Genomic DNA, 23,740 nt, shown 5'->3' with positions numbered 1-23,740 from the left:
CCTTGAGGACCTCTAGGACCTCTGAAGTCGTAATAGGAGCATTAAGTAGTTGTTGTTGAGTTTTGGTAAGTTTCGGGAGGTTAAGTGGGGTTAAAAAAGAGATGACTTTTTCTTGATAAGCGTTATCCAGGGGTTGTAGAGGCAAGTGATATAATTTTGAATAATAATCCGAGAAAATTTGAGCTATTTTAGTGGGATCATAATGGGGCGTTCCTTCTGGGTCCTTCAGTGAGTGGACCCCTTGTTGGGAAGTTTTAGGGTTGAGTTTACGAGCGAGAATCGTGTGGGGTTTGTTTCCTCTTTCGAAAAATAGCTGTCTAGACCAGCGGAGACTCTTTTCAAGCTGGGAGGTTGTAAAGAGCGAATTTCTTGTTTCAGGTGTTGCATTCGAGAGAACAATTCTTGTGTGGACGTGTGTTTGTAGTCTGTTTGTGCTTTAGCTAAGGAATTTTGTAGGACAAGCAATTTCTGTGAGGAGAGTTTTTTCCTCCTGGAACCTTCAGCAATTAGAAGACCTCTAACAAAAGCCTTGTGTGATTCCCATAATATACCATAAGAAGAAACTGTATTCTCATTCCTGTTAAAATATGAATGCAACTCATCTGCAAGCTCAGAGACATAAGCCTTATTCTGAAGTATAGTTTCATTCAATCTCCAATGAAGAGGTTTATGGGATTTTCTGAGCCAGTTTAGTTGTATAAGGACTGCTTGGTGATCGGACCAGGCCATTGTGGTCTAGTAAGGGGAGTACTGTGGATTTGGCAAAAAAATAATCTATGCGGGAATGTGATGCGTGTGGAGGAGAAAAGAAGGTATATTCAACAGATTTGGTATTTGCAATCCTCCATAAATCCATAAATAAAGGTTATATTGTCTCAGCAAGGCTCTGAACTTATGTGAGTTGCGGGCATGAGTTGTAGCAGAAGGGTTATTGGGAGGGATACTTCTGTCTCTTAAAGTGGAGAAGGCTAGATTAAAATCCCCTCCCAAGATCAGGGTACCTTTGGATACGTTTTGGATTTTGATGAGAAGGGAGGTTAAGAAATCTATCTGTTTTTCGTTAGGGGCATATATGTTGGCTAGGGTAATGGGTTTATTGGCTAAAGAGCCAATTAGAATCAGGTAATGGCCCTCAGGGTCCTGTATGGATTTGGAGATCTGGAGCGGTAGGTTCATCTTATATAAGATGGCAACAACGGCTCTTTTAGTCGGGCCAGCTGCTAAATATACTTTGGAATAGTGTTTATTTCCTAGTCTGATAGGGTCTTGTTTGCGTATATGGGTTTTTTGCAGCATAGCAATATCTATGTCTAATCTATGTAGGTCCCTTAGTAGGGAATACCTCTTCTGAGGAATGTTTAGGCCCTTTGTATTCAAACCATGATCTGTTGTTCTCAGGGATTTGCTGAGGACAGGTGAAGGTAGCCAACGTGACAGAAAAGTTTCATAATAACAAACTGAGCAACATACATAACAGAAGTAACACAACATCATAGATGAGCATAAAGCCAACATGGCATAAAACATCAAAGCTGTAAGCTTAAAACAAAAGCCACTGCGAAAGAGGTGGCCACAAGTAAAAGCAGCAATGTGCTGCTCAAGTGACATCGCCTTGGTGCCGCTCGATCTACATAGAGGTCGAGCAGGTCCAATGACAGACCTCCTGAGGTACATACAGAGCAGCCGCCAGGGCGGCCCAAGCACCAGAGATCCATATCTAGGATATGATAGTATCCGGAATTTAGAACCATCTGATATAGCAATAACAATAAGAGAGTCTACTCCATAGTGGGAGAAGTGAAGGGTGTAATTGGGGGTCAGATATAAAGATCCTTAGAGGTGGTGACTTGGGGGTTAAAGAAGTGTCAGAAGGGTATGTCTAATGTTCCTTTTAAAGAGTTAGGTAGGTAGCGCTTCCATCTCCTCTGAGGGTTGTGGATAGGTTAGACTTCTCACAGGAATCCGATTCCAATCAGCAACATGATGAATCTTCCTTGGGGGAGAAGAGGGCAAGGGGGATCTCAGGTTGTGAGAAGGCTGATTGGGTGGGAGTCTAAGGCCCATCTGTTTCAGGAATAAGGGTGCATCATCAAAGTCTGATAGTGTGAATAACAGGCCCTGACTCTCAGAAAGGGAAGCCCCATGAATAAGGGATGTTAGCTTCTTTAAGTAGCGAGGTGACAGACTTAAAAGCTCTCCTTTTCGCAAGGGTTATCAATGATAGATCGTTAGATGTGGAGGTCGTCCCCTTTAAAAGAAACAGAAGATGTTTTGCATAAGGCTTGCATTAAGGCCTCTTTAGATTCATAGTAATGCATCTTTGCGATAATATCTTTAGGCCTTTGGGAAGAGGATTGTCGTTCTCCTAGAGACCTATGCGTTCGGTCCATGCGCCATAGCTCATCCGGTATGTCTGGCAAGATAGTCTTAAACAGTTCTAGTAAATGAGGCCTGATTTGTTCTGTTTTAACCAACATGGAGACTCCCTTAACCCTTATGTTCTGCCTCCTCTCCCTGTTTTCTAAGTCTCCATGCGATGTGCGCAGCATTGTCATATCAGACTGCATACTTTGCTGATTTTCCTCCATAGTAAATTGCTTCTGGGTTATGGCGTCTAATTTCCCCTCTAGTGCGTTAGTGCGTTCACCCAGGCCTGCTATCTCTGCCCTGATTTCTTTCATTGCTGATATAAAAGTTTGTTGCAGGGAGTCACATATTACCTTGCAGTGTCTTTCCAAAGCTGCTTCTAGGTGTGCGGCAGTGATCGTCGCTGAGTCCGTGCTGGAGCAGGCCTGAGGAGCGGCGTCAGCGTGTTCAGGCTGACCGGCGCCATCTTGGATCGGGATGGGGCGGACAAAGCAGTCCATGGAACCTGTCGTCTGGGCCATCTTTCCTCGTCCCCCAGATGTCATACGGTGTGGGAGGGGATTGCGAAGCCGTTCCGGGTGGAGCCTTTCTGTGGAGAAGCGGAGTGTGGCTATATGCGGCTCGTATGCGGAGAAGGTGGGCCGGAGCTCTGGTCTTAGGCAGCCATCACGGCGAGCTTGCGCATGTGCCTCGCTGTGCGATTGTTTTTTGCTGCAGATTTTTTTTTTGTCGCTGCCCTCTCACCTCTGCTTGACTGCTTGGGGTCATGGCCTTGAGCTCCCGGAGGCGTCTGTGTGACTAGGCGCTACTGGACGTTTTGGAGGGAAGTAACGATGAGGAGTCTGTTCTTGGCGATTCGACGGATAGTGAGGTATCTGGTGACCTGTCTTCAGAGTTGGAGAGCAGTGACGATGAAACCGAGGAGCCCGTGAGTCGTGCACACACTTGGTGTGAGCTGGAGAGCTGGTCGCAGGCTCCGCCACCCAGGTTCCTTTTCACTGGGGTACCTGGGCAGAAGTGCGACTGTGACCACAACCCGCTGTGCTACCTGGAACTTTTCCTGACCGAGGATATTATCCAGCGGATCGTTGAGACCAACCGGTACGCAGCGCAGCATTAGGGTGCTCCTCCAAGCAGGTTCTCCAGGAGCAGGAGGTGGGAACATGTCACTCCGGGATGACATCTGGCTGTTCCTCTGCCTCATCTTCCTCCAGGGAGCGATAGGGAAGCCGCTGCAGAAGGGGTACTGGTCCACGAACAAGATGCTTGCCACACCATTCTTTGGGTCTGTGATGCCGGAGTACCACTTCACCCTCATAATGAAGTATCTCCACTTCGCCAACAAGGATTTCGATGAGGCCACCTATCCCATTCCCAGGATGAAGAAGATCTGGGAAATATACCAGGCGATTGTAGGCAATTTACGGAAGGCCTACATACTGGAAAGAGACATCACAGTGGACGAGAGTCTCATGGCCTACAAAGGAAGACTCAGCTCGGTGCACTACATCGCCTCCAAAAGGGCTCGCTTCGGGATCAAGTCCTTTATGCTGTGTGAGGCCCAGTCCGGATACATCTGGAACTCGGTGGTGTACATGGGGAAAGGCACCAAGTTTGCTCCACAATACAGAGAGTACGGGTGTGCTACATCGAGCCGTTGCTGGATCAGGGGTATTGTTTGACGACTGACAACTTTTATACCTCCCCTGAGCTGTACGACCACCTGATCCAGCACAAGACAGATGCTTACGGCACGGTAAGGCCCAACCGTTGCCAAATGCTGCCGGCCTTTTCTGCCAGGAGGTTGAAGAAGGGAGAAATCATTGCCTGGCAGAAGGGGAAAATGATGGCTCTGCAGTGGAAGGACAAGCGGGATGTTTGTGTCCTCAGTATGGTGCACAATGCTGCTACTGTGCACACCACCACCAGAGGTAGCAGGGACGTGGACAAGCCCCAAGCTACACTGGACTACAACCAGACCATGGGAGGTGTGGACAGGGCTGATGCGGCCATGACCTTTTATCCAGCTGTTCGCAAACAGCAGAAAAAATATTATAAAAAAATGTTCAGGCACCTCCTAGAACAATGCCTCTGGAACGCTTTTGTGCTGTTCAAAAAAATGCAGTGACAGGCTTGGGGTTCACCATGACTATGTGTGGCAGTTGTGTGAAGCCATTTACCTGAAACCTCCCCCCCCCCCCCCCCCAAACGGAGTCAAGTAGAGTGGGGCGCAGAGAGACTTACTGGACGCCACTTTGTGGAATATCTGCCAGCGACCGTACACAAGCAACAACCGACAAGAAGGTGTGTGGTCTGCTGCGCCAAAAAAGGCAGTGACTGGAAAAAAATCCGGAAGGAGACCCGTACCTATTGCCCGGATTGTGAGGTGGCACTTTGTGCACTACCTTGTTTCAAGGTGTACCACACGAAGGAGGTATTTTGAGGTATATACTGTATTTGTTTTTCTGCCTCCATAAATTTCTGCCTTTATTTTCTGCATATTACTGCATTTATTTATTTTTGTTACTTATTATTTATTACTGCATTGCTATTTCTGTTTGTCATTAATACATTTTATTTTATTTTTGACAAGAATTTGTGTTCGACACTTTTATTATAGTATTATAGTATATATTAACCAGCTGAGCGGTCTGGACGAGCTCAGCTCGTCCAACACCGCCAGCGGCTGCCGCTCAGGCCCTGCTGGGCCGATTTGAATGAAATAAAAAGCAGCACACGCAGCCGGCACTTTGCCAGCCGCGTGTGCTGCCTGATCGCCGCCGCTCTGCGGCGATTCGCCGCGAGCAGCGGCGAAAGAGGGTCCCCCCAGCCGCCTGAGCCCAGCGTAGCCGGAACAAAAAGTTCCGGCCAGCGCTAAGGGCTGGATCGGAGGCGGCTGACGTCAGGACGTCGGCTGACGTCGATGACGTCACTCCGCTCGTCGCTATGGCGACGATATAAGCAAAACAAGGAAGGCCGCTCATTGCGGCCTTCCTTGTTTATTCTGGGCGCCGGAGGCGATCAGAAGATCGCCTCCGGAGCGCCCTCTAGTGGGCTTTCATGCAGCCAACTTTCAGTTGGCTGCATGAAATAGTTTTTTTTTTATTTAAAAAAAACCCTCCCGCAGCCACCCTGGCGATTTAATCAGAACGCCAGGGTGGTTAAAGCTCAGTCGTCAACTCTCTCATCCCAGCTCACAGCAATGCCGACACCACAACTTTTTCTCTCTGAGGCAGAGGATATGACTGTGGACCCGGATGCCACAGAAAAAAAAATGAAAGGTCAGAAACTTAAAAAAACTGACCAATTATTTCACCGAGAAGGCTGTGCGCTTCTCAGCCTTCTCCCAAAATGGCACCCGTTCCGCTTCCGGAGCTCCAACTCTCCCTCAACAAACCACTGCGGCTGCTGCTGATATGCCCGATCAGACCTCCTGGGACACAGGACCTCATGCAGGATACTCCTCATCTTAACCAGATGGCTCTCCATCCACACGTTAAGGCAAAACCGAGGACTGCTCCACTGAAAGAAAATACAGAGGTAGGCCCCAGCATGCTCTCTGCTCTTGATCTAGCTGCAGCTGCAGGCATTGAACCCTTCCCTACCACTGACATACCTGCTTTACAAAGCTTTATAAAGGACACTTTAGCATCTTTTAAACTGACTTGCTGTGAAAGCACCCCAAATAGTCCTTTTGAGGGCTACTACATAGTTCTGCTCTGTTTTTTTTTTTTGTGTGTGTGTGTGTGCGACACTCCACAGCCCACTGGCACCCACCCAGGGCTGTGCACAGTACTACTGCTTACTGCTATTATTGCGTCATTAAGTTGCAGTCACTAATACACTCCAGTGCATTAGTTTAGACTGTATTCTGATAGTAGTTACATAGTTACATAGTTATTTTGGTTGAAAAAAGACATACGTCCATCGAGTTCAACCAGTATAAAGTACAACACCAGCCTGCTCCCTCACATATCCCTGTTGATCCAGAGGAAGGCGAAAAAACCCTTACAAGGCATGGTCCAATTAGCCCCTAAAGGGAAAAATTCCTTCCCGACTCCAGATGGCAATCAGATAAAATCCCTGGATCAACATTATTAGGCATTACCTAGTAATTGTAGCCATGGATGTCTTTCAACGCAAGGAAAGCATCTAAGCCCCCTTTAAATGCAGGTATAGAGTTTGCCATAACGACTTCCTGTGGCAATGCATTCCACATCTTAATCACTCTTACTGTAAAGAACCCTTTCCTAAATAAATGGCTAAAACATTTTTCCTCCATGCGCAGATCATGTCCTCTAGTCCTTTGAGAAGGCCTAGGGACAAAAAGCTCATCCGCCAAGGTATTATATTGCCCTCTGATGTATTTATACATGTTAATTAGATCCCCTCTAAGGCGTCTTTTCTCTAGACTAAATAAACCCAGTTTATCTAACCTTTCTCGATAAGTGAGACCTTCCATCCCACGCATCAATTTTGTTGCTCGTCTCTGCACCTGCTCTAAAACTGCAATATCTTTTTTGTAATGTGGTGCCCAGAACTGAATTCCATATTCCAGATGTGGCCTTACTAGAGAGTTAAACAGGGGCAATATTATGCTAGCATCTCGAGTTTTTATTTCCCTTTTAATGCATCCCAAAATTTTGTTAGCTTTAGCTGCAGCTGCTTGGCATTGAGTATGATTATTTAACTTGTTGTCAATGAGTACTCCTAAGTCCTTCTCCAAGTTTGATGTCCCCAACTGTATCCCATTTATTTTGTATGGTGCTAGACCATTAGTACGTCCAAAATGCATGACCTTACATTTGTCAACATTGAATTTCATCTGCCATGTATGTGCCCATATAGCCATCCTATCCAGATCCTGTTGCAATATGACACTATCTTCCTGAGAGTTAATGATTCTGCACAATTTTGTACCATCTGCAAAAATAGCAACATTGCTCACTACTGCATCTACTAGGTCATTAATAAATAAATTGAAGAGCACTGGACCCAGAACAGACCCCTGTGGGACCCCACTGCTAACAGTCTCCCATTTTGAGTATGATCCATTGACCACAACTCTTTGTTTTCTGTCCATTAGCCAGTTCCCTATCCATGAACACAGACTCTTCCCCAGTCCTTGCATCCTCAACTTTTGCACCAGACTTTTGTGGGGAACAGTGTCGAAGGCCTTTGCAAAGTCCAAGTATATCACATCTACAGCATTCCCAATATCCATATTAGCATTCACTACCTCATAAAAGCTGAGCATGTTAGTCAAACAGGACCTGTCTTTAGTAAACCCATGTTGATGCTGAGAAATAAGATTATTTTCTACTATGAAGTCATGTATAGTATCTCTTAGTAACCCCTCAAATAGTTTGCATACAACTGATGTTAAACTTACAGGTCTATAATTTCCTGGATCAGATTTTTTGCCCTTCTTAAATAATGGGAAAACGTGGGCTGTACGCCAATCCACTGGGACTCTGCCAGTTGCAAGAGAGTCACAAAAGATAAGATAAAGGGGTTTATCTATAACTGAACTTAATTCCCTTAGGACCCGAGGATGCATGCCATCCGGGCCAGGTGCCTTGTCTATTTTTAATTTATTTAGTCTTGCCTTCACTTCTTCCTGCGTTAAGTATTTAATATTACAGTTAGAAGATTGAGACTCTTCCGCCTCTGTAGTTTGCAACAGTGCTGTTTCTTTTGTGAAGACAGAAGCAAAGAACGCATTTAATAACTCTGCCTTACCTTGGTCATCCACCATTGAGTTCCCATCCTCATCCTTTAGGAGTCCTATACAGTCAACCTTTCTTTTTTTAGAGTTAATGTACTTGTAAAACTTTTTGGGGTTAGATTTGATATCCTTAGCGATTTGTTTTTCAGCTTCAATCTTTGCCTGCCTAATTTCTTTTTTACAATTTTTATTGCACTCCTTATAATTGCTTAGTGCAGCCTCTGTCCCCTCCTGTTTTAAGACCTTATAGGCATTCTTTTTCCTCTTCATTTTATCTTTAACCTTTCTATTCATCCATAGAGGCCTTTTTTTATTCCTAGACATTTTGTTTCCATATGGGATATACATACTACAGTATTGATTGAGTATAAGTTTAAAAGCTTGCCATTTCCCTTCAGTGTCTTCCCCTTGTAGTACATTATCCCAGTTCACCAAACTTAGTGCCTGCCTAATTTGAGTGAACTTTGCTTTTCTAAAGTTCATAGTTTTAGTGGTCCCGCTGCCCCGTGGCCTATCAGTCACCAGCTCAAACGTTATCATGTTGTGATCACTATTTCCCAAATGTTCTTGAACCTGCACATTTGATACATTATCTGGTCTATTAGAAATGATCAGATCCAGTAACGCATTCCCCCTAGTTGGTTCAGTTACCATTTGAGTCAAGTAATTGTCCTGTAGTGCTGCCAGAAATCTCCTGCTTTTACCAGAATGGGTAGCCTCAATACTCCAGTCAATGTCTGGAAAGTTGAAGTCGCCCATAATTATGACCTCATTTTTACCTGCAGCTTTTTCAATCTGCTGTAGTAATCGCAGTTCTGCAGCTTCATTAATAAGAGGTGGCCTGTAGCATACCCCAATAAGCAATTGGCAACTTTTATTTCCACCATGAATATTTACCCAAACGGACTCCACATCTTCGCAATCTTCCTCCATCTCATCGTTGAGGACAGCTGTAAGAGAATTCTTAACAAAGAGACAAACCCCTCCACCTTTTTTCCCTGTTCTATCCCTCCTAAACACATTGTATCCTTTTAAATTAGCTATCCAGTCATGGCTTTCATCCATCCATGTCTCGGTTATTCCCACAATGTCATAGCCTTTGTCATTCAGAATGAACTCTAGTTCGTCTATTTTATTTGCAAGGCTCCGAGCATTGGTTACCATGCACTTTATATTTTTACCACCACATTTACCAATTTTGTTTACATGAAATTGGCTACTTGAATTTTTACCAACCTCCTTAATCTTTACAATGTCCCCACCCCCCTCTCCACCCTCCATAATGATAGGTTCCCACTGTCTTTTTACCTCATCTTGTCTATGTATTGAGACTTTATCCTCCCGCCTCCCCCCAGATCCTAGTTTAAAATCTCCTCCAACCGTTTAGCCATCTTCTCCCCCAATGCAGCTGCACCCTCCCCATTAAGGTGCAGCCCATCCCTGCTGTAGAACCTGTAGCCGACTGCAAAGTCTGCCCAGTTCTCCAGGAACCCAAACCCTTCCTTCCTACACCAATTTCTCAGCCACTTATTTAACTCCCTAAGCTCCCTCTGTCTCTCAGATGTAGCACGTGGCACTGGCAGTATTTCAGAGAACACCACCTTGGAGGTCATTGCTTTAAGTTTATCTCCAAGTACCTGAAAATCATTTTTGAGGACCTTCCATCTCCCACTAACTTTGTCATTGGTGCCAATGTGTACCATGACAGCCGGGTCTTCCCCAGCCCCACCCAGTAATCTGTCAATTCTTTCCGCTACATGCCGAACCCGAGCACCCGGGAGGCAACAGACTGTACGGCATTCGCGGTTTCTTCGACAGATTACCCTATCTGTGCGCCTAATAATTGAATCCCCTACCACCAGTACCTGTCTAGCCTTAGCTGCACTCCTATTCCCTTTCTCGTTACAGCAGTCTGCCCCTTGGTTGCTAAGGAGCACATCCTGCTGCAGCATTGCTACTCCTGAATCATCCTCCCCAATATTACGCAAACAAGCATACTTATTAGTGAGGGACAACTCGGGACTAGCCTCCCTGCCACTTTTTCCCCTACCCCTTCTAACTGTGACCCAACTAGCGGCTGCCTCTGCTTCTTGGTCCGGCTGTACTCCACCCTCCTCATCTTCAACGGTTCCATCCAGTGTCTGGATCGTGAGATCCAAGCTCTTCTCCATGTTGTGTATGCTTCTCAGTGTTGCGAGATGCTTATTTAGCTCTGCGACTTCCGCCTCTAACTGAGCAACACGCACACACCCAGGGCAACAGTAAACACCCTCAATCCGCTGATCAAGGCATGCATACATGTTGCAGGATGTACACTGTACAGCATAGTCCAACATGATGACTTTTGTGTGGGGAAAAATTATTTAAAGTAAACTGTGGTGGTAAAAGATGAAATGGGAGAGTGAGTGTAGCTGGGGAGGAGGAAAGGGAGAGTAAGTGAAGTTGGGGAGTGAGTGAAGAGGGGGGGAGGGGGGGAGGAGGGGGAGGGGCGGGAGGGGGGGAGGAGTGGAGGTGGAGTGAGTGAAGTTGGGGTGGAGTCCTCAAAATTTAAAGACTACACCACAACGTGCCTAGCACATTCTAACCAATGCAAAAAAACCACAATATTGATTGAAGGTTTTTTTTTTTTTTTTTTTTTGTCCTTACCTACTTCCTCTCACCACTCTCTTTGTGCCTGTGTTGTAACGCCTGTTTTTAACGCCTATGCCACTTGTGTCGCAGCCACTTAGTGAGCAAGCCACAGACTGAGCAAGCTCAGTACTGAGTCCTGAAGCTGACCAAATACCTCCTGTTGCAGCTAGTCCCTCCCCCTAGCCAATTGCCTGCTGCAAAACAAACTAGAGGGAAAAGAAAAAAAAATTGTACTTTTAAAAACTGACACTTGCTGTTTAATATCAGATGAACCACACAGACAATCCACCAGATATTGCAGCAGCAAAAAACAATATACAAACAGCAATGTAATATAATTAGTGCTCACAATTCCCAGCAGTGAAGTGAAGCAGCCCACCACCAAGATTAAAGGTTTGGCCTACACTTCCTGTTTAATTTAACACCTGTGTTGCAGCTAGTCCCTCCCCTAGCCAATTGCCTGCTGCAAAACAAACTAGAGGGAAAAGAAAAAAAAAATGTACTTTTAAAAACTGACACTTGCTGTTTAATATCAGATGAACCACACAGACAATCCACCAGATATTGCAGCAGCAAAAAACAATATACAAACAGCAATGTAATATAATTAGTGCTCACAATTCCCAGCAGTGAAGTGAAGCAGCCCACCACCAAGATTAAAGGTTTGGCCTACACTTCCTGTTTAATTTAACACCTGTGTTGCAGCTAGTCCCTCCCCTAGCCAATTGCCTGCTGCAAAACAAACTAGAGGGAAAAGAAAAAAAAATTGTACTTTTAAAAACTGACACTTGCTGTTTAATATCAGATGAACCACACAGACAATCCACCAGATATTGCAGCAGCAAAAAACAATATACAAACAGCAATGTAATATAATTAGTGCTCACAATTCCCAGCAGTGAAGTGAAGTGAAGCAGCCCACCACCAAGAGTAGTTCTCTGTGTTTGACACTACAAGGCCCACTGATGCCCACAGCTGTGCACAGTACTGCTGCTATTGTTGGCCTATTCAGTTGCAGGCACAGGAGCCCTCCAGTGCATTAGTTTAGACTGTATTCTGATAGTACTATTGCATTTCTGTGTGTGTGACACTACACAGTCCACTGACACTCAGAGCTGTGTACACTACTGCCATTTTTTGGCATATTCAGTTGCAGACACACTACTACTCCAGTGCATTATTTTTCACTTGTTGCACGCACAATACCCCAAATAAAAAATGATAGGCAGAGGCAGGCCACCCCGCAGGGGTCCTCAAGGTTGTGCTGCTGTGATTTCCTGCAGCCCTGGAAGAATGCCCAGTGTTCAGAGGGCACGTATCCTCAACATCCAAATTTCAGAGGACATAGTGACTGGATTACACAGCACACCCCATCTTCTACAGTTTCTTCATGCAACTTTGATGCACCATCCTCCTCCTGCTCTAATTTAGGCACCCCACAACAACTTAGCACTTGCCCGGAAGCCAAAACCACCACTAGCACCACAGCCTCTCTACTTGATATGTCAGAGGAGTTATTTACACATTTGTGTGATGAATTTAGTGATGCACAACCATTACTGGCAGAAGATGAAGACGGTAAGGATGTTACATCACCTGATATGTCTTAGTCAGGCGTCAATACACAAATGGATGTAAGGTGTGATGATGATGATGATGATGATGTAGTACCCATTGTTGGTGCCTTTTTGGAGGTGTCTGATACAACTGAAGCAGTTGTTGATGATGACGATCTGTCCATGGATGTCACGTAGGTGCCCGCAAGAAGAGATGAAGAACAGGGGGACAGTTCAGATGAGGAGACGGAGAGGATAAGGAGACAAGTTTTTGCAACTAGCAGGGGGAGCTCATCAAAAGGAGCTAGGGGCACTGTCAGACAGCATGTATCAGCACACTGGGGTCAGCCAGCCAACACGCCCTTCAACATCTGCTGTTGCCACCACCAGAATGCCGTCATTCCAAAGCTCACCAGTGTGGCATTTTTTGTGTGTGTCTGTCTCTGATAACAGTGATTCCAATTGCAACCTCTGCTAAAGGAAACCTGAGTTGTGGGAAGTCCAACATCCACCTAGGGACAACTGCTTTACGAAGGCACATGATCTCACATCACAAACACCTATGGGATGAACACATGATGAAAAGCAGCACACAAACTCAAAGCCATACTCCTCCTCCTGGTCCAGCATCTTCAGCCAAGTTTCCTCTGCAGTCCTTGCCCCCTCTCAACCACTCTCCACTCCGCCGCCTCTCACTTTGTGCAGTTCCTGCTCATCTACCCACAGTCAGCTTTCTGTCGAGGAAGTTTTGGAGCGGAAGAAGCCACTTTCTCAGAGTTACCCCCTTGCCCGGTGTCTGACAGCTGGCTTGTCGGAACTTTTAGCCCACCAGCTTTTACCATACAAGCTGGTGGAGTCTGAGAACTTTAAAAAATTTGTTGCGATTGGGACACCGCAGTGGAAGGTACCGGGCAGAAACTTATTTTCCAAAAAGGCAATCCCCAACCTGTACTGTCATGTGGAAAGACAAGTCTTGGCATCTCTGGCACACAGTGTTGGGGCAAGGGTCCATCTGACCACGTGCACTGCACATAGGGTAAGCCTGTTGATGGCTGCCATGCAATGTGTGGCTCTGCAGCGGAGTTGGAGACCCTGCCACGACTTGCAGGCAGGACTGCTGCCACCTCCTCTTCTCCTCCATCCTCTTTGCTATCCTCCTCGGCTTAGTCCTCTTCTGCTGCTGCAGCTCCTCTACTAGTACAACAACTGCACCCCCAGCTCCCCAGGGCCTATTCCACATCCCAGGTATGATGGTGTCATGCCATCCTGGGCCTGATTTGCCTGCAAGCCGAGAGTCACACCGGACAAGCACTCCTGGCTGCTCTGAACGAACAGGTGGATCAGTGGCTGACCCCCCAACAACTGGAGATCAACAAAATTGTCTGTGACAGTGGAAGCAGTCTTCACGGCATTGAATTTTGGAAAGTTAACACATGTGCCCTGCGTGGCACATGTGTTGAATCTTATTATGCAACATTTTGAGTCTAATTATCCAGGCTTACAGGAGGCCCTCAAGCAGTCCAGGAAGGTGTGTGCTATTTCAGGCATTCCTACACGGCCATGGTGCGCTTTTCAAATATTCAGCGACAAAACAACCTGCCAGTGAGGCGCTTGATTTGTGACAGCCCGACTATGCTGGAATTCAAGTTTGATAATGTTTGACTGCCTGCTCCAACAAGAAAAAAACATTAGTGAGTATCTGTACGAGTGTGGTGCTAGGACAAGCAGTGGGGATCTGGGGATTTTTTTGCCACATTACTGAATGCTCATGCACAATGCCTGCAGGCTCATGCATCCTTTTGAGAAGGTGACAAACCTGGTGAGTCACAGTGAAGGCACCATCAGCGACTTGATCCCATATGCTTCCTTTCTGGAGCGTGCCCTGCGAAGAGTGCTGGATCAGGCCATAGAGGAGCGTGACCAGGAAGAGGAAGAGCCGGTGGGCACCATCACCACCACCAGAACCATACTTGATGTTGACACCTGCTGTACCTGCAGCAACACAGAGGGAGAAGTCAAAGGAGGAAAGTGGCTTTGAGAAGGAGGTGGAAGAACAACAGCAGGTGTCTCACGGGGCTTGTGGTCACTGTTCGGGTATCTGTGGTGTTGTATGTGGCTGGGGAAGGAGGAGAACTTCTGCGAGGAAGAGGAACAGGAGATGGCTAGCTCGGCATCCATCCTTGTGCAAATGGGGTCTTTCATGCTGTCCTGCCTGTTGAGGGACCTCCATATAAAAAGGCTCAAGGGGAACAATCTGTACTGGGTGGCAAGGCTACTAGACCATCGGTATAAGCACAAAGTGGCGGATATGTTACCGAACTACCAGAAGTCAGAAAGAACCAAGTGTAGTATAGTGTAGTATAGTATGTCAAGGGAATTGATCAAATGAAAAGAGTATAGGATAATACACACAAACCAGGGTTACCTCCAGGCAACCACTGTACAAGCAGGTGAGGATATTGTCCTGTCCTCACTCAGGATTAAGAAGTCACTCTCTGTAGACGTGAAAACAAAGGGGTATCCCTTTCCACCAAGGGTGGATATTAAACGTATAGTAAAAGAGAACAGAGGCGCCAAAAGGATAAAATCCGTAATTAAAATATTTAAAATTGCTTAGGAGGTAGTGGTGGACTTACCTCCTTCAAGCTGACACAACAAGCTGTGTATTCAAGACAAGGTATATTTATTGGTACACTTCAGAGGTTAATCGCAACACGTTTCGCAAGCCTAAACCCACTTCATCAGGCAATAAATGGTAGGAGTACACAACTAGGGACAAAAGGCGCATATTGGTTAAGGCCAGGTAGTCCGCTACCTGTCGGTCGAGGTAGCTGTGGCAATGTGTCGGACTAAAAAAAAACTGTGCATGTTCAAGGCTGATGTCACAACACAACGGGAAAGAGGTGCCAGTAATCCTCCTCCTCCTCCCGGCAAGGACAGGACGCTTTTCGATGGTGATGTCAGACATGCACAGTTTTTTTTTAGTCCGACGCATTGCCACAGCTACCTCGACTGACAGGTAGCGGACTACCTAGCCTTAACTGCAGATATCAACACTCTGAGGAGCGATGAACCCCTGGACTACTCGGTGTGCAGGCTTGACCTGTGGCCTGAGCTCTCACAATTTGCCATCGAATTTCTGTCTTGCCCTGCCTCAAGCCTCCTGTCAGAAAGGACCTTCAATGCAGCAGGAGGGATTGTCACGGAGAAGAGAAGTCACCTAGGTCAAAAAAGTGTTTATCACAGTGGTTCACAAGTGGTTTATCACACCTGAGTTCAATTTCTGTAGTCACCCCCAGGCCTGATTACTGTTTCACCTGTTTCAATCAAGAAATCACTTAAATAGGAGCTATCTGACACAGAGAAGTAGACCAAAAGCACCTCAAAAGCTAGACATCATGCCAAGATCCAAAGAAATTCAGGAACAAATGAGAACAAAAGTAATTGAGATCTATCAGTCTGGTAAAGGTTATAAAGCCATTTCTAAAGCTTTGGGACTCCAGCGAACCACAGTGAGAGCCATTATCCACAAATGGCAAAAACATGGAACAGTGATGAACCTTCCCAGGAGTGGCCGGCCGACCAAAATTACCCCAAGAGCGCAGAGAAAACTCATCCGAGAGGCCACAAAAGACCCCAGGACAACATCTAAAGAACTGCAGGCCTCACTTGCCTCAATTAAGGTCAGTGTTCACAACTCCACCATAAGAAAGAGACTGGGCAAAAACGGCCTGCATGGCAGATATCCAAGGCGCAAACCACTTTTAAGCAAAAAGAACATTAAGGCTCGTCTCAATTTTGCTAAAAAAAACCATCTCAATGATTGCCAAGACTTTTGGGAAAATACCTTGTGGACCGACGAGACAAAAGTTGAACTTTTTGGAAGGTGCGTGTCCTGTTACATCTGGCGTAGAAGTAACACCGCATTCAGCAAAAGAACATCATACCAATAGTAAAATATGGTGGTGGTAGTGTGATGGTCTGGGGTTGTTTTGCTGCTTCAGGACCTGGAAGGCTTGCTGTGATAGATGGAACCATGGATTCTATTGTCTACCAAAAAATCCTGAAGGAGAATGTCCGGCCATCTGTTCGTCAACTCAAGCTGAAGCGAACTTGGGTGCTGCAGCAGGACAATGACCCAAAACACACCAGCAAATCCACCTCTGAATGGCTTAAGAAAAACAAAATGAAGACTTTGGAGTGGCCTAGTCAAAGTCCTGACCTGAATCCTATTGAGATGTTGTGGCATGACCTTAAAAAGGCGGTTCATGCTAGAAAACCCTCAAATAAAGCTGAATTACAACAATTCTGCAAAGATGAGTGGGCAAAAATTCCTCCAGAGCGCTGTAAAAGACTTGTTGCAAGTTATCGCAAACGCTTGATTGCAGTTATTGCTGCTAAGGGTGGCCCAACCAGTTATTAGGTCCAGGGGGCAATTTCTTTTTCACACAGGGCCATGTAGGTTTTGTCACTAAATAATAAAAACCATCATTTAAAACTGCATTTTGTGTTCAATTATGTTATCTTTGACTAATAGTTAACGTTTTTTGATGAGCAGAAACATTTAGGTGTGACAAACATGCAAAAGAATAAGAAATCAGGAAGGAGGCCAATAGTTTTTCACATCACTGTAAATCAAATTAATAATAATAATTATTACTTTTTACTGAGTTTGGTGACTACTAGTCATTTCATAGTTCTATATCACACTTTGCGCTGCCTCACAGTCCACTAAGGATGTGGATATCCAAAGTCCCACAGTTCTCAAGTAAGTTGTGCTCCTCTTCACTCTTCAACCCAGTGTGTCTCATATAGAAAAGGGAACAGAAAGACAAAAAATCTTCATCGCATAGGCTGCCAAAACATCCAAGCAATCCTCCACCAGCTATGGTCCGTGCACACTTCTACACGATATCACCACTCACTGTGCAAACCACCACCCGCCGTGGTTGCTCTCACCTTACGCTGTGGCTGCCCAGACCCACAGACAGCTAACACAGCATGTGGTTCCACACGATCATTCACTTATCTCCTTCCTTCAATTCTGATTCATAGGTAGATCTCCCCAAGAGAAACACAATTAAAAGATCATTGTGCAGGCTGTTTGACTGGTATCGGGAAGTGGCCCTTGCCGGGATATATCACCGTGTTTCTAATTATGGGGGCCACCACTAGCACACTGTGTCACCCCCACCTTCCGGGACCGTGCTCACCTGATTACTATGCTGCCCCAGTCATAGACAGCTCCACAGCGTGTGTGCACGATCTCGTGCTACCCAGCAACTTCAGCTCACTCGTAGACCAACTTTACCAACTTCCAGCCGCAAAGATATAGCCCACTGCAACTGAAAGCTCATATAGCATAAAACCCTTTTATTAAGGTATAAAAAATAAGTAGCGCTACTCACAAACGTAGATAAAAATTCAGCATATCAATGTTAAAAGTTCAGGACGTCTCCTTCTGCACTGCTGCTTCCTGCCCGTGTAAACCACGCCCTACGCGTTTCGTCTCTATGACTCATCAGGGGCTATGGGTCAGGATTGGCTAGCAGTGCTAAAATACCCACCCCTCATATATATGCATTAACATTAAAATATCGCCCTCACAACTCCCCCATAACTGACAGAATTAGACATTAATTATGATGCACGGATCCTGCATGCCTCCTACTGCACATATCATCAATTATGTCCCAAATATTTTATACCATCTATTTGTACGGCCACACTATTGTCCCTCAGGTCCCACGGGATTAGCCTCACCTTGAACCGCATCACACTTCCGCGTTCCAGCCCGACTGCGTGCGTCCAAGATTAGCTCTATCGTGTCTCCTCCCTCCATACCAGAGGAAATCACGCGAGCATTTGGGTGAGCATCCGCCACCCATGTTCATATGGGGGCATCATCGGGCGCCTGCGTGAACCGGCCAGCATCGTTGCCATAGTAATCACCCCAAGCATTAAAACTCAAAAAAGAGGTCCGTGCAGAATTCCTGTACCATTTACACCAATAACCTCTCCTGATCAATTTATTCAAAACAATAGTGGACACTAAACGTTCCTATATCTACTATTTAATCTATGATAATTGCACTAGCCCTTCATATATTAACCCATTCATTTGTGCCACACACCCCGTTACCCCCAACTCTTCAATACTATACACAGCATGTAGCATATAGTTACACATAACCCTCTCAACTCGAGGTACCTCCTATTTAACCCCTTCTACCCATCATTATTATGATTATCCCACCTATAGCTGAATGTGACAGCTTACCAATTCCATAGCCTAATCTAAAGGCCTAACCTTACCATACGTATAACTCCATACGATCTATCTTGTGTAAATCTCATAGCACAAGTGTAAATCTCATAACACAAAACAATGCAACACAGATGTGCCCCAACATAGTGCTCCATACTTAGTGATCCCCCCACTCATTCAAATATGACTTATGTGAACTTCTATTAATTATACACACTTTTCAACTATATGTGATGCTATCAATATACACACTATTAACAAAGACCTGTCAACAAGTGCACCCCATTTCTGTCAAAATCAACAGATTCTTATACTTATATACATGTCCCTTGTGTTATAATCTAATTAATCATCCGATATGAAACAATTGATATCCACTTCAATATTCAAACCCCAGATCGAGATCGTGCACACACGCTGTGGAGCTGTCTATGACTGGGGCAGCATAGTAATCAGGTGAGCACGGTCCCGGAAGGTGGGGGTGACACAGTGTGCTAGTGGTGGCCCCCATAATTAGAAACACGGTGATATATCCCGGCAAGGGCCACTTCCCGATACCAGTCAATCAGCCTGCGCAATGATCTTTTAATTGTGTTTCTCTTGGGGAGATCTATCTATGAATCAGAATTGAAGGAAGGAGATAAGTGAATGATCGTGTGGAACCACATGCTGTGTTAGCTGTCTGTGGGTCTGGGCAGCCACAGCGTAAGGTGAGAGCAACCACGGCGGGTGGTGGTTTGCACAGTGAGTGGTGATATCGTGTAGAAGTGTGCACGGGCCATAGCTGGTGGAGGATTGCTTGGATGTTTTGGCAGCCTATGCGATGAAGATATTTTTGTCTTTCTGTTCCCTTTTCTATGTGAGACACACCGGGTTGAAGAGTGAAGAGGAGCATAACTTACTTGAGAACTGTGGGACTTTGGATATCCACATCCTTAGTGGACTGTGAGGCAGCGCATAGTGTGGTATAGAACTATGATATGATACATGTTGGTACAGCATTGATGACTATTGCAGCATACCCACAGTATATTGTAGGCTTAGTATAGTTGGTGGAGCTCGCCAGGTTATTTTTATTTATTTTTTGACTACTAGTCATTGCCTACTCATTTTTCTATGGACATAAGCATGAAGACTGAGCTGAACTGAAAGATTTTATGTATGTATCCTAAATGTCCTGAACATAGTCTTATGGTTGCATGTAATTTTGCAACTCGTTTTCCAAAAACAAGAATGAATTACATGGTGAATATCAATCATTTTTTGATCTTTCTTCTATTTTCTAATTTCTCACTTTGCAATTGTATTTATTCATTTTTTCCTATTTTTCAGTAAAGTTCCTCTTTAAGCTTGCAACTGTAGTTTCCCATGATGCAGCACTCTTGCATATGCAGATCATCTCTTTATGCCCACATCCAGATGTATAGTGTAAAGGGAGCCACATCAATCCTGTTTTGGACTTTTTGGTCCTCATCAGTGCATGGTATGGATTAATATGGCTCTATGGAATAGGGCTTGGACTAGTACTAATGAATACCCAAACAGCTCATGATGTCCCAGAACCACCCAGCTAAAAGAGACCAAAAAGTCCTCTATCAAAAACATTTCCTATGGTTTTATGATTCTTTCATATTTTATAAAAGACTAATAAATGTTACTTTAAACATTAGAAATGTTTAGAATACCCTGATTTGTGTTCTGTAACTCAGTCAGTCTCATCTTCCACTATTATGAACAGCTAGGCTTCCGTTTTCATAGCTCAGAATCCTGACTGCGCTAGGACATACATTCTAGAGTGGGGTTGAATGGTGTAAGTCTCAGTCACAACCTATCCCATAGGCCCTAGTTGAGGAAGCATGAGTGTAAAACTAAAGAACACTCCTCTATAAGGCCTAGCGAAGGAGAGCTGTGCATATGTGTGTGTTGAGGGGAGAGGGTGTACTAATGAAGGGGTCAGTCCAATAGCAGGTTTTGCATAGCAAACAGAGTTGTTTGCTCATTTTTATTAATATTTACAAGTAACATCTATGAGATGTGCAGGCTGTGGGGGAGGTGGGGTAAATAACATTTCCTACAGAGTAGTTTTTATAAAAAAATATACAATAAAAATATGTAATTTTAATTTTGGTTTGATTCTTGTTTCATTTATCGTTATTTTGAAATATTGTTTTTCTTTTTTTTTTTAAATTAAGATGATGTGCAAGAAGCATTTAACTTGATTAAAGACCTTGAACCATCTACTCCACAGGTACTGTAGATGTGTTTCTCTGGCGTTAAATTGTTTTTAAACATGTTTTGTAAAAAATGTGTATAACCTGCTTGAATTGCTTATGATTTTTAGTTTAAAATGCATTTATAATGTTGTCATTTATTTGTTTAGGCAGAGACAAATGTGCAACACATCAGTTTCTCCAATAAAACTCCACTCTTTACTTTGCTTGTATTGGAACCACTGATGTGTTTTAGATTTATCTCTGTCAATGGAGGAGATTTTAAGCTAGGATTTGGGAGGATGCGGGAGGGTAAAGTCTCAATATGTGGACAAAATAAGGTAAAAATACAGTAGGAGCCTAACATTGTGGGGGAAGGGGGGAGAGGTTGGTAAAACCTCAGGTAGCCCATTAAATGTTAACAAAATCGGAAAATGTGATGGTAAAAATATAAAGTGCAGAGTTCATTCTGATGGACAAAGGCTATGACATTGTGGGAATAACGATACATGGATGGATGAAAGACATGAGTGGATACTGAATTTAGAGGGATACAATGTGTTTATGAAGGATAGAACAGGGAGAAAAGGTGGAGGGGTTTGTCTCTTTGTTAAAAACTCTTTTACAGCTGCAATGAATGATGAGATGGATGAAGCTTGTGAAGACGTGGAGTCTGTTTGGGTAAATATTCATGGTGCAAATAAATGTTGCCAATTGATTATTGGGGTGTGCTACAGGCCGCCACATATTCATGAAGCTGCAGAACTGCAATTACTACAGCAGATTAAGGTCATAGTTATGGGTGACTTCAACGATCTAGACATTGACTGGGATATTGAGGCTACTCATTCTGCTAAAAGCGGCAGATTTCTGGCAACACTACAGGACAGTTACCTGACTCGGATGGTAACTGAACCAACTAGGGGGAATAAATATATCCCATATGGAAACAAAATGTCTAGGAATAAAAAATAAGCCTCTACGGGTGAATAGAAAGGTTAGAGATAAAATGAAGTGGAAAAAGAATGCCTGTAAAGTCCTAAACAGGAGGGGCCCAAGGCTGCATTAAACAATTATAAGGAGTGCATTAAAAGTTGTAAAAAAAATAAATTAGGCTGGCAAATCATACAACAGTCTAGTGCACAGGACCAGGCCACTCACCCCAGAGTGCAACTCACCAATTGTAGTCACAGTAATCCAACAGAAGAGAAAAAGAAGTGGTGCACATCCAGATAAAACTTCACTTTAATTGATGTAGCTTAAAAAATCCAGCAGCAGTACATTATCCATTGTAATGGAGAGAGGTACAGGCGGTGAGAGGTCTACAGCTGTTTCATGCTTTAAAGGGAAGGTTCAGGGACAATAAAAAAAAAACAAACATCGAAATCCACTTACCTGGGGCTTTCTCCAGCACGTGGCAGGCAGGAGGTGCCCTCGGCGCCACTCCACAGGCTCCCGGTGGCCGACCCGACCTGGCCAGGCCGGCGGCCAGGTCGAGCTTCTTCTGCGCTCTATTATGCATGTCACGCCGGCAGTAGTTCTGAGCCTGCGCACTACAGCCGGAGGACGTCCGATCATTATGCGTGCCGGCGTGACACGCATAATGTAGCGCAGAAAAAGCCCAACCTGGCCACCGGCCTGGCCAGGTCGGGTCGGCCACCGGAGACCACTGGGAGCCTGCGGAGCGGCGCCGAGGGCACCTCCTGCCCCAGGTAAGTGAATTTCGATTTTTATTTTTTTTTTAGTGTCCCTTAACCTTCCCTTTAAGCAATGTGGCACTTCATCAGGACAAACTGCCCTCACAAATGACACCCCTTAAATGGTTTCCTACCTTCTAAAGTGATAGTGTCGTTTGTACCCTCCTGCTTTAGAAGGTTGGAAACTATTTAAGGGGTGTCATTTCTGGAGGCAGTTTGTCCTGATGAAACACCTCATTGCTTATGGCGCGAAACAGGTGTAGACCTCTCACTGCCTGTACCTCTCTCTGTTACAAACACATGCATGTACATGTGTTTGATTATAGCACATGGCATGCTCTATCAATTGTATTTTCCTCTAACATCCCCAAACATGTTAAGTTGGTCCCCCCACAAAAACTGTCCTAACTATGATTGTGGTAGAGATAAGATTTTGAGCTCCTCTGAGGACAGTCAGTGACATGACTAGTGCGTACTTTGTAAAGTGCTGCAGAGGATGTCAGTGCTGTATAAATACATAATAATAATATGGTAGGACATTAGACTATGACTATGGTAGGATTAGATTGTGAGCTCCCCTGAGGACAGTCAGTGACATGACTATGTACTCTGTACAGTGCTGCAGAAGATGTCAGTGGTATATAAATACATAATAATAATAATAATATGGTAGGACATTAGACTATGACTATGGCAGGATTAGATTGTGAGCTCCTCTGAGGACAGTCAGTGACCTGACTATGTACTCTGTAATGTGCTACAGAAGGTGTCTGTGCTATATAAATACATAATAATAATATGGTAGGACATTACATAGTTATTTGGGTTGAAAAAAGACATACGTCCATCGAGTTCAAGCAGAGAACAAAGTACAACACAAACACCAGCCTACTCCCTCACATATCCCTGTTGATCCAGAGGAAGGCAAATAACCCTTACAAGGCATGGTCCAATTAGCCCCAAAAGGGAAAAAAATTCCTTCCCGACTCCAGATGGCAATCAGATACAATCCCTGAATCAACATCATTAGGCATTACCTAGTAATTGTAGCCATGGATGTCTTTCAACGCAAGGAAAGCATCTAAGCCCCCTTTAAATGCAGGTATAGAGTTTGCCATAACTACTTCCTGTGGCAATGCATTCCACATCTTAATCACTCTTACAGTAAAGAACCCTTTCCTAAATAAATGGCTAAAACGTTTTTCCTCCATGCGCAGATCATGTCCTATAGTCCTTTGAGAAGGCCTAGGGACAAAAAGCTCATCCGCAAAGCTTTTATATTG

General features: G+C 44.7%; 1 protein-coding gene across 2 annotated transcripts in view; it reads left to right on the top strand.

The window, feature by feature from the left end:
• IFT56 (intraflagellar transport 56) overlaps positions 1-23,740 on the top strand; it is a 1,305,114-nt gene that overhangs the window by 648,461 nt on the left and 632,913 nt on the right. For both annotated transcript variants that reach the window (XM_068242694.1, XM_068242695.1), the window contains one exon: positions 20,743-20,798. In XM_068242694.1, the coding sequence (XP_068098795.1) occupies positions 20,743-20,798 (56 nt within the window). The remainder of the gene's footprint in view (positions 1-20,742; positions 20,799-23,740) is intronic.

This window comes from Hyperolius riggenbachi, chromosome 6 (assembly GCF_040937935.1).
Source record: "Hyperolius riggenbachi isolate aHypRig1 chromosome 6, aHypRig1.pri, whole genome shotgun sequence".
Taxonomy (NCBI): domain Eukaryota; kingdom Metazoa; phylum Chordata; class Amphibia; order Anura; family Hyperoliidae; genus Hyperolius; species Hyperolius riggenbachi.
This window is presented reverse-complemented; position numbering and strand designations above follow the sequence as displayed.